Source organism: Staurois parvus, unplaced genomic scaffold, assembly GCF_062004578.1.
Source record: "Staurois parvus isolate SC_StPar_1 unplaced genomic scaffold, SC_StPar_1.0 ptg000656l, whole genome shotgun sequence".
Taxonomy (NCBI): domain Eukaryota; kingdom Metazoa; phylum Chordata; class Amphibia; order Anura; family Ranidae; genus Staurois; species Staurois parvus.
In genome coordinates, this window is record NW_028318452.1 from 3,773,478 (window position 1) to 3,785,733 (window position 12,256).

Below are 12,256 nucleotides of genomic sequence, written 5' to 3' on the forward strand. Positions count from 1 at the left end.
AAGAAGAAAAAAAAAAAGGGTGGAGGACTTCCAGTAAAGGAGTATTACAGTATAAACAAGTTACACTACAGCGAAGTAGAACTAGAGAGGGTCTAGCGAAAGAAATGAGGGGCCTCTACCCAGCGCCAGTAGAAACGGACTCGGGGTGGGCTACTACCTGCAAGTAAGCTTCCATACAAGTGAAATATCTCCAGAGTCTCCATTTATACCGAAACTGTTCTTCTGTATTATGCAGAGTGGCAGTCAATTCTTCCATGTGATGGATATCCTCATTTTTAACATACCACAGGACACTGGTTGGTGGTTGAGCTTGCCTCCACAAGACAGGAATACATGGCTTTGCTGCATTGAGTAATTGCATAGAGTCTTCTTGTATTTCCAGAGAGACCTCTCAGTTAGGTGCAATAAACATGCAGCTGGGTTATCTTTCAGGTCAGCAGAGGTTAAAGGTTTGCTGGTGGACATCACCTCCTCCCAAAATGAAGAGCAAGACAAAACCAAAACATATGAAAGATAGTGCCCACATCTGCATTACATCACCAGCATATGTCAGGACCCGCACTATTTGTCTTGTGTAAAATGTATAGTACACTGTACTACCAAGAGAGAATTTTGTACCCCACTTCCTGTAATTGATGTGAAGACCTTATGGGTTAACAGGAAAATGTTGTCTACTTGTGGGGTAGTCAAATGAAGATCTAAATCAGCCTCTCAGTGTCGGACAAAGGAGGGCTTCAGATCATCAGCCGAGACCGTGGGGTAACCATACAAGGATAACGTATGACTCAAGGGTTCCCCTTTACTGCACAATGTTTCTAAAGCAGTAAGGGCAAGAGGTAAATAACGCACTGTTTGAAACATTTGCAAAAAAAAATGTCTGAGCTGGATAGAGCTCAAATCTTTAAGAGATGGATCTGATAGCCTAGAGAGCCCCAAGCGAGGAGGGAGACCTCTCTGCGGCCAAACATCCACTAGATGAGCTCTCCCTTGGTACGCCAACCTCCGCAGGTTTCTACTGGTTAGGCCAGGAGTAAAATTGGGGTTCCCAATGATAGGAGTCATTGGTGAAGGCTGTGGCGACATGGCATTCTTCCGAAAGACCAACCTCACCAACCAGGGAAGCCTGCGTGTCTCCAGGAAATGGGGTGCCAATCCAGGGTGATGACAGAAGGGGAATGGAGGTGTCCTCGAACTCCATGGCCACCCATGTGGCATTGCAATCTGCAATGCAATGCCAGTCTACGATCCTCAAAAGGTGTACTGCTTTATAGTATCTGAAAACATCAGGGAAACCAATGCCTCCTCTGACCTTAGGCAGAGAGAGAAGCTATAGGCTTATTCTCAGGGATTTGTTAAACCATACAAAGTCCCTGAATAGAGAACAGAATTTCTGGAAAAAGCGATGGGAATAAGAACAGGCATAGCTTGTAGTATGTAAAGGATCCACAGCAGGACCATCATTTTTAAGGCATTGCATCGCCCAAACAAGGTCAGGATTAAGGAATACCAATTCTGAAAGTCAATCTTTAGATCATGAAGCAGTGGTAACAGATAAATTAACGAGGTCGGGAGTGATGTTTAAGCCCAGCTACCGTATGGAATTCTCCGCCCACTGAAAGGTGAAAGAGGAGCGAAGGATATGGACCTCAGAATCTGCGATTGGTATGTCCAATGACACCAATTTAGTGACATTGATCCTGAAGTAGGATCGCTCCCTAAATACACGCAGGGCCTCCAAAATGTTTGGTAGAGAGATTCGTGGGCTAGAGACAAAGAAGATCATGTCGTCCACATAGGCCGCAATTTTGTGATGTTCTGATGTCTTGTGTATGTCTACAATGTCGGTGTCTCTCCTGATAGTACAGAGTAGAGGCTCCAAACGCAAAATAAAGATGAGCGGCAAGAGGGGGCAACCCTGTCTCGTTTCATTCGCTATATTTAAAAAATCAGAGCAACATTCATTTACCCTCACTATCACAAATGGGGTGGAATATAATAAGAAAATACAACGCAGCATGTAGGGACCAAGGCCAACATAGGACAGGGTGGCTTGCATAAAATGCCATCAGTTGAGAGCAACATGAACGAACGCTGTAGAGACTGAGATAGAAAACCCATGTGGTATTATCCCTTGCCTCCCGGGTAGGGACAAACCCAGCTTGATCAAGATAGATCAACTGCAGAAGGTGAGGTAGCAGCCCATTCGCCAAGATTTTAATACAGAGTTTCAAGTCCACGTTTAGTAAAGCAATCGGACCATACTTCCCACATTGCGCTGGATCCTTCCCTTCTTTATCTACGCTCTCAACATGTCACTGGTCAAGGCGTTGTAGGCTGTCAGGAAATGGGGGGTCAATCTGGTCAGTAGCCATGGTTTAAATGCTGCCCACCTCACAGCAGACCCTATGCCTTCTTCATCTCTAAAACCCTGACTTGCATCCCCAACCTTGAATTAATCCTTAATCTTTGTTCTTTCTATAAACCTTTTAAAGATAAAATGGTAACCTCTAAGGAGCCTCCCTTCCTACCTTTTCCTTCCTTTTCCACCCTGCTGTCATCCCTCCATAGCTTTGTCTTTCTTTTGTTCCCTTCTGGTCTTCTTTTCATATTTCCCAGTCCTTTTGCCTAGATCCACTATCATTTTAAATTAAACCTCCAGCAATCACCTTATAGCATATTGTGTCAAACTGATTTTTGAGCTCACTGGTGTGCCTTTGTCGTTACACTAACGATGACATCTCACCCCTTATCTCTCAGGATATTCTGTTTGATTATTATATATTTCGGCTCATGACATTTAATTTGGTTTTATAAGTTTATGTGTATTTTTATTTAATGCAATATGACTACTTCCAAGGCTTTCGAGTTCATGCTGTATGTATTTGTCTATTTTTTCAATAAAATCTTTAGCTATCTAAAACAAACAAAATTAACACATTTTTAATGAATGAGATCTGCCTTTCTGCTGTTCATCAGGAGGTGTTCTGCCCTCAGTCCTAGCCGCCACACTGGGTGTCAAGATTCTGTATGGCAGCCAGAGAAATAATGGGGACCTGAGTAGAAGGATATAAATACTTCAGAAATGATGCTAGTCTTGTGTGCATAATATTACCTTATCTGTAATCCCGAGATCACAGTCAGCTAAAAGAAGCCTCTCCACCAAATCTGTGTTCTTCAGTTCAGCTGCTAAATGCAATGCAGTCTGTTGCCTCTGTGGATAAATATAAAGAAACAGAAAGTGATCAGCCACATTCCTTTTGACTAGGGGAGGACAGGGCTGGGGGCAGGGGAACATTTTCCTCTTGGGCCAATACTAGTAAGATATGTTGGGCTAGTGGGACCTGATGTCAGGAAACACATACAGGTAATACTAATCCTTGTGCAGCTAATGCTCATTTCCATGCAGCTAATACTCGTGCATATGTACCAGCACACAGACGAGCTGATATCCAGCATGCACTGACACGTAGGCGCATTTTTGTGTGCCAGCAAGCATCGGCGTGCACATCCTCCCGCTGTGGCGCCAAGCGGCCTACTTAAAGGAGATCCTGCTGTGTGCTAATCGCTGGATGTTCTTCAGCACCCTGTGATCCGTGTTCCTGCTTTTACCAACTGATCTTCCGTTGCTGACCCGGCGTGTTCCTGACCTTGCTCAGTGGATTCTGGATTCTGACCTCAGCTTGCCTCTGACTATTCTCTGCCTGATCTCCTGGTGCTGACCTCAGCCTGCTACTGGACCATGCTCTGCTGATCTCTTGGTGCTGACCTCGGCTTGCTATTGCACCTTGCTCTGCCTGCTTCCCTGGTACCGACCTTGGCCTGCTTCCTAACCACACTGCTGTCTCACCGTGTATTACCCTGGCTCACTTTGACTACATCCCTGACTGTGGCAGTCACCTGTTATCAAGCTATTGACACCTGTACTTCTTTGAGCCTTGTACCTCTTTCACCAGATTCAGGGGTCCTCGGACCAGAGCTGCAAGGGAAGCCCTCTCTTCAACTCGACCTCCAACCAAGGTATAGTGGATATAAAATGTCTACACACACCTGTTAAAATGTCAGGTTTCTGCAATGTAAAAAAATGAGACAAAGATGAATAATTTCAGAACCTTTTACAGCTTTAATGTGACCTATAAACTGTACAACTCAGTTGAACAACAAACTGAAATAATTTAGGTGGAGGAAAGTAAAAATAAAAAACTAAAATAATATGGTTGCATAAGTGTGCACACCCTTAAACTAATACTTTTCTGAAGCACCTTCTGATTTTATTCCAGCACTCAGTCTTTTTGGGTATGAGTCTATTAGCATGGCACATCTTGACTTGGCAATATTTGCACACTCTTCCTTGCAAAAACACACCAAATCTGTCAGACTGCGAGGACATCTCCTGTGCACAGCCCTCTTCAGATCACCCCACAGATTTTCGATCGGATTCAGGTCTGGGCTCTGGCTGGGCCATTCCAAAACTTTAATCTTCTTCAGGTGAAGCCATTCCTTTGTTGATTTGGATGTATGCTTTGGGTTGTTGTCATGCTGAAAGATGAAGTTCCTCTTCATGTTCAGCTTTCTAGCAGAAGCCTGAAGGTTTTGTGCCAATATTGACTGGTATTTGGAACTGTTCATAATTCTCTCTACCTTGACTAAGGCCCCAGTTCCAGCTGATGAAAAACAGCCCCAAAGCATGATGCTGCCACCACCATGCTTCACTGTGGGTGTGGTGTTCTTTTGGTGATGTGCAGTGTTGTTTTTGTGCCAAACATATCTTTTGGAATTATGGTCAAAACGTTAAACCTTGGTTTCATCAGACCACAACACATTTTCCCACATGCTTTTGGGAGACTTCAGATGTGTTTTTTCAAAATGTAACCAGGCTTGGATGTTTTTCTTCGTAAGAAAAGGCTTCCATCTTGCCACTCTACCCCATAGCCCAGACATATGAAGAATACAGGAGATTGTTGTCACATGTACCACACCGCGAGTACTTGCCAGATACTCCTGCAGATCCTTTAATGTTTCTGTAGGTCTCTTGGCAGCCTCCAAGACCAGATTTCGTCTCGTCTTTCCATCAGTTTTGGTGGGATGTCCAATTCTCGGTAATGTCACTGTTGCGCCATATTTTCTCTACTTGATGATGACTGTTTTCACTGTGTTTCATAATATATCTAATGCCTTGGAAATTTTTTTGTACCCTCCTCCTGACTGATACCTCTTAACAATGAGATCCCTTTTATGCTTTGGAAGCTCTCTGTGAACCATGGCTTTTGCTGTAGGATGCGACTAAGAAAATGTCAGGAAAGACCTACTAGAACAGTTGAACTTTATTTGGGGTTAATCAGAGGCACTTTAAATGATGGCAGGTGTGTACTGACTCCTATTTAACATGATTTTGAATGTGATTGCTTCATTCTGACCACAGTTACATCCCCAGTTATAAGAGGGCATGCACACTTATGCCACAGTATTTTAGTTTTTTATGTTTACTCCCCCCCCCTAAAAGATTTCAGTTTGTTTTTCAATTGAGTTGTACAGTTTATAAGTCACATTAAAGGTGGAAAAAGTTCTGAGATTATTAAACTTTGTCTCATTTTTTTACATCACAGAAACCTGACATTTTAACAGCGGTGTGTAGACTTTTTATATCCACTGTACGTGACACCTAGTAGAGGTGCTTCACCATGCAGACCTCAATCAGAGTGAGATTTTGCAGTCAGTGACAGCTGTTGGGCATTATATATCTACCTATTCCCTATTCAGACCTGTGAGAACAGCTTCAGGAAGTGGGGAGTCTTCCAGTATCAACTACCTTGGCAGCTCTGAAGTATCATGTGAGCAAATGTCAACAACATGAGGAAGAACAAGACATGAAAAGCTATGTCACAATAAACCATGTCCTTTTGGAATACCCCAGCCCTCCAATCACTGTAGCACTGAAATTACACTTTGCATAGTACACTTTCTTTAGCCAGCAAAAATGTTTTCCTATGATTAAAGGCTAGCAAATTGTGTTTGTGCCCAGGCCAAAGGTTCTCAGTCCTCACCAGTATAGATATTAGATGGCATAGGACATTGCATGAAGAAATAGGTAGGGATTACATTTATGAGGTTCAATTAAGCACATCATTTATGGCTAATTAATTAAACTAACATCCAAGGTTTAATCTCCCCATATTTCCATACTTCTTTTTAATCCACATTATACTTACCACATTGATGGTATTAATATCATATCCAACCTCTAAAAAAATGTCTATTATATCCATATGATCATTCAGGATAGCCAAATGGATGGGAGGGTTCCTATCCTGTAAATTAAATAAATATAAATTGTGGGTAAATATATTTTATCTTTATATAATGCAATCTTTATCTGTATAATACATTTTAATAAAAATTCAATTACACTTTTTTTAAGGTTGCAGATAGGTATGTTCTCCACTTTTGATGTTAGCAGCTTCAGCCAGCTTTAGCCATGCAGTTTCTAACAATGGAACATCTGGACTGAGATCATGCAACCAATTCCTCTCTTCAACATATTGGATTTAGAAGTTCCAACTGCTATATAGAGCTACATTGACCCTTGACACTGCTAGAATGAGGGAGACCTAAGTGTATTGGGAATCATCAGCATTGTCTGCAGGGAAGCTCTTATTTCCAGTAACACATAAGTTTCTTTACCACAATATCATCACTTCAGCATAGATGACATTGTCACATCACTCGTAATAACATCATTACTACAGCAGGGCCCCAGGCCATTATGGGGATCTCCAACTGTTCCATAGCCGAAATCATTTACAACACTGAACTCCAGTTTTATTTAATCACCCGTCTAAGTAAAATCAAATGCAATGTAACATCTCTGGCATAGAAATGAGTCAATGTTTCCATTACTTACATTAGGTTTTGCAGTTAGTTCAATGTTGTTTCTAATAAGGAAAGTGACCAGGGATAAGTGACCCTTTTCCGCTGCTATGTGCAGTGCTGTGTAGTCATCCTGAAAATTAGAAATGTTGTAAACAGCATTATTTGCAATGCCACATTAAAGATAATGTATGAGGGTAATGTGTACAACTAGATTTGTGGGGGATTTTTAATTAAAAGTTAAAAAATGGTCATTTGATTTTCATATGGAAGAATCAGGATATATTCGCACAAGCAACGTAATTGTGTAAAAAAACAATATGAGTCAAAAGGGCTTTTGAGGTTATATTTTAATTTATTTTTCTTTTTGGATAGTAAGAGCTAAACTTTTTGTCAGGTTATTATCACTGTGTGTGTTTTATTAGGATGATTCCCCTCACTTTTGGCTCGCTGACACCAGCACAAGAATTGGGAGAGTGTGGGTGTCATTTAGACAGGGAAACAAATAGCAAATACATACTGTATATGAGAGATGTTTTATCATTTCCCTGGTTTATTAAATAAATGTGCTTATGTTACTGTCTTTTGAAGAGATATCTCACCACTTCCTATTCTTGCGACCCATGTGTCACTTGGACAGAAATATAGGGTTTGTAACATTTAGTCTCTGCAAAAAAAAAATTCAATACATTTTTGGATGAAGTTGGGTTTTATTCATCCAGGGCACACTTTAAGGGTCATTTTAGTAGTTTAGTTAAAGAGGAGCTTCAAATAGCAGTTATAAAATCTGTAGACACTCACCCTTCCAGGGATCCTGCACCATCCTCACCTGAGCCAGTTCCTCGCTGGTCTTTGGGTCCCTTTTGCCAGGATGTAAACTGTGGGAAACCATCTGTGACTCCTTGTGGCTTCACAGCCAACTTCCCACTGTGCATGCTTGAGCCGCACTGCACCCCATGAATGGTCCCACAGCCTCCTGGGACTTGTCCCAAAAGGTTGCTGGTGGGTGTGGAATCCGAACTTCCACTTGAATCGCCTAAGTAGGAGCAGGTTCCAAAACTAGGAACCCATTTCCACCACCCCAAAATAAATTCCCAAAACGGTAGAGATAGAGGAAGAGCCAAACTTCCCCTTTTGGGTGAAATTCCGCTTTAAGTAATAGCAAAGATAAAATATGTAATCGGCACACTGACAAGCTTGTTTCAAGGTGCAAAGCTACGATGGTCAATGCATGCCTGATGAAGTGTTCCTGTGCAGTCCTGAAATTTTAAAAAAAAAATACCCTCCATAGTTAAGTGTTAGGGTTGGGAATCAAACTTTAAGTGGCAGTTTAAAGGTTAAGTGCCACACCCCTGGCACCAAACTAAACAAATACATTTCCACAGTCAAAAGACTATCAAGCATGTAGGAATATTTGTTCAGTAGCAATATACACAATGTTTTCACCGCGAAAGGTTTAAGGCAGTCTGCTAAAAAAAATACCTACATGAGTTATAGCGTTGATGTTGCTTCCTTCGTTCAGTAAATGATTGGCACAAGATTCATGTCCTCCATCCACTGCCAAATAAAACGGTGTGGCCCCATTCTAGAAAACATTAAAGGAGGGCACACCATGACACAGGAATGTACTTTACTGTCATGAAACAACTATACAACATTGAGAACAGTTAGACAGGTAGGTTGTTAGACAGATTCAAATTAAAAGCCAACATCGGTCTGTTGTGCATGGAACTGAGAGTTTAAACCAGCTCAAATTCTCCACAGGCTACAGTGGATATAAAAAGTCTACACACCCCTGTTAAAATGTCAGGTTTCTGTGATGTTAAAAAATGAGACAAAGATAAATCATTTTGGAACTTTTTCCACCTTTGATGTGACCTATAAACTGTACAACTCAATTGAACAACAAACTGAAATATTTAGGGGGGGAAGTAAACATAAAATACTCAAATAATGTATCTATATAGTACTCCCATGCTCAGAATGTCAATCTCTAAATACAGCCGCTAACACCCTATCACATACCACAATGGACAATAATTAAATATAATAATTTGGTGCTGCGCTAATAATATATCTCTTAAATCAAAATAAACACAGAAAGAGCATATATATTCCAAAATATATATAGAATAGAATGCCCATGAAAATCATATATAACAGTGGAACCCCCAAAATACTAAATCTAGGGTGTAACCTAAGTACACCATATATAGGTGACATGTGAATATCAAAATATATGGAATAGAAAGCACATGAAAATTCTAAATCATATATAAAACAGTGGAACCCCCAAATATATCTAGGGTGTAACCGAAGTACACCATAAATCGGTGACTTATAAGTGACAATCCTTATTATCCGTAAATAGTGCCAAAATGGTGATAAAATAGAATCCCACCACTACTGTGCTAAATTGCACAAAATAACTTGCGATGTGAAAATATACCTGCAGGTATATTACATGCCAAACTGGTATTGGCAAAAGATCATCAGGGACGCATGACGTAACATGTGGGACGTGCTGACGTCATTTCCGGCGTGAACGCCATCTTGGTACTCCAATAGACATCAATGTAAAGTACACCCACAGCATGTGCTTACACACAAGTCTTGTGTAAAGCTATATACATGTGAGTGGGACTTGTATTACCTTTATTGTTATTACACTATGGGAGGATCTTCCTTTGTTTCTCTGGCTGTATGAGGATTGGCTGTTTCCGGGATATTTCTGAGAAGGTTGCCTGCAGTGCCATTTTCCACCGGTGAGGGGGACTGATTCTATGTTGGACCCTATACCTACAGGAGGGGGTCCAAGTTCTCGATTGGTGCGGTACTATTTGAAAAAGCGCTTTGACCCTGTGGGGTCGATTCATGGAGGTGTGGTGGATTTCCTATGTATAACTTTTCATATACATAAATCCATTAAGGACTATAGGACACCTCCACCATTTAGGTGGTTTTTGGACTTTTAGTTCGGGTGATACGTTTATTTCTGGATGAGATTCACTTTATATGTTGGATATTTTATTTATATACGATTCTGGAATTTTTTGACCTATCATTTAATGTGTCATGGATTCACGTGTATGTCACTTATCTTAATATTTATCCCCGCATTTTGGGGTCACGTACTGTATAAATAGTTTATTTCCTTTGGTTTTGTCTTTATGTTTATAGGCTGTGTGGCTTATAAATGTTTCACCATATACAGTATTCTATTAGTGTCACTTAGTCACTAATTTTTCACTTTATCCCCAATTAGGGGTCACTGTTATATGGTTCACTTTTTTCTTTTTATCAGTTTTATATCTGTTGAACTTTGATGATTTTATTTACAACTATGTTGCGGCAAATTAGCTTTGTGGTTTTTCACTAGTAACCACTTTTTCAAAAAGTTTCCTTTCTTTTCACCTATGTGCACTATAAGTGTTCTTTTCTGTTAGATCTTTTGCCAATACCAGTTTGGCACGTAATATACCTGCAGGTATATTTTTACATCACAAGTTATTGTGTGCAATTTAGCACAGTAGTGGTGGGATTCTATTTTATCACCATTTTGGCACTGTTTACGGATAATAAGGATTGTCACTTATAAATCACCAATTTTTGGTTCAACTGTTAATATATGATTTTGAATTTTCATGTGCATTCTACTCCATATATTTTGATAATTATAAGTCACCTATTTATGGTGTACTTCGGTTACACCCTAGATTTAGTATTTAGGGGTCTCCACTGTTATATATGATTTTCATGTGCATTCTATTCTATATATATTTTGCTCTTTCTGTGAAGTTTTCTGTTTATTTTGATTTAAGGTATATGTTATTAGTGCAGCACCAAATTATTATACTCAAATAATGTGGTTGTGTAAGTGTGCACACCCTGTTATAACTGGGGGTATAGCGGTGTTAAGAATTAAGCAATTACTGTTAAAATCATGTTAAATAGGAGTCAGTACACACCTCCCATCATTTAAAGTGCCTCTAATTAATCCCAAATAAAGTTCAGCTGTTCTAGTAAGCCTTTCCTGACATTTTCTTAGTCGCATCCTACAGCAAAAGCCATGGTTCGCAGAGAGCTTGCAAAGCATCAGAGGAATCTCATTGTTAAAATTTATCAGCCAGGAGAAGGGTACAAAAGAATTTCCAAGGCATTAGATATACCATGGAACACAGTGAAGACAGTCATCAACAAGTGGAGAAAATATGGAGTAACAGTGACACTGCCAGGAACTGGACATCCCTCCAAAATTGATGAAAAGACGAGAAGAAAACTGGTCTGGGATGATGCCAAGAGGCCTACAGCAACATTAAAGGAGCTGCAGGAATATCTGGCAAGTACTGGCTGTGTGGTACATGTGACAACAATCTCCTGTATTCTTTATATGTCTGGGCTATGGGGTAGAGTGGAAAGATGGAAGCCTTTTCTTACAAAGAAAAACATCCAAGCCCGGCTAATTTTGCACAAATACGTCTCCAAAAAGCATGTGGGAAAATGTGTTATGGTCTGATGAAACCAAGGTTAAACTTTTTGGCCATAATTCCAAAAGATATGTTTGGCGCAAAAACAACACTGCAGATCACCAAAAGAACACCATACCCACAGTGAAGCACGGTGGTGGCATCATGCTTTGGGGCGGTTTTTCTTCCGCTGGAACTGGGGCCTTAGTCAAGGTAGAGGGAATTATGAACAGTTCCAAATACCAGTCAATATTGGCACAAAACCTTCAGGCTTCTGCTAGAAAGCTGATCATGAAGAGGAACTTCATCTTTCAGCATTACAATGACACAAAGCATACATCCAAATCAACAAAGGAATGGCTTCACCAGAAGAAGATGAAAGTTTTGGATAACCCAGCCAGATCTCAGACCTGAATCTGATCAAAAATCTGTGGGGTGATCTGAAGAGGGCTGTGCACAGGAGATGCCCTCGCAGTCTGACAGATTTGGTGTGTTTTTGGAAGGAAAAGTGGGCAAATATTGCCAAGCCAAGATGTGCCATGCTGATAGACGCATACCTAAAAAGACTGAGTGCTGGAATCAAATCAAAAGGTGCTTCAACAAAGTTTTAGTTTAAGGGAGTGCACACTTATGCAGTCATATTATTTTAGTTTTTTGATTTTACTTCCGTCCACCTTAAAGATTTCAGTTTGTTGTTCAACTGAGTTGTACAGTTTATAGGTCACCTTAAAGGTGGAAAAAGTTCTGAAACTATTTATCTTTGTCTAATTTTTTTACATCACAGAAACCTGACATTTTAACAGGGGTGTGTAGACATTTTATAGCCACTGTACCTGAATATGACAGCAAAAAAAAAAAAAAAAAAAAACAATTTGGGACTACAATAAATATATAATTACATGTAATAGAAATAAAATAGAAATGTC

General features: G+C 40.2%; 1 protein-coding gene across 2 annotated transcripts in view; it reads right to left on the bottom strand.

Moving 5' to 3' along the window:
- ANKDD1B (ankyrin repeat and death domain containing 1B) overlaps positions 1-12,256 on the bottom strand; it is a 64,068-nt gene that overhangs the window by 11,511 nt on the left and 40,301 nt on the right. For both annotated transcript variants that reach the window (XM_089694232.1, XM_089694233.1), the window contains exons 8-11: positions 8,351-8,449; positions 6,899-6,997; positions 6,207-6,305; positions 3,113-3,211 (exon numbers count right to left, since the gene is read on the bottom strand). In XM_089694232.1, coding sequence (XP_089550358.1) covers positions 3,113-3,211; positions 6,207-6,305; positions 6,899-6,997; positions 8,351-8,449 — 396 coding nt within the window. The remainder of the gene's footprint in view (positions 1-3,112; positions 3,212-6,206; positions 6,306-6,898; positions 6,998-8,350; positions 8,450-12,256) is intronic.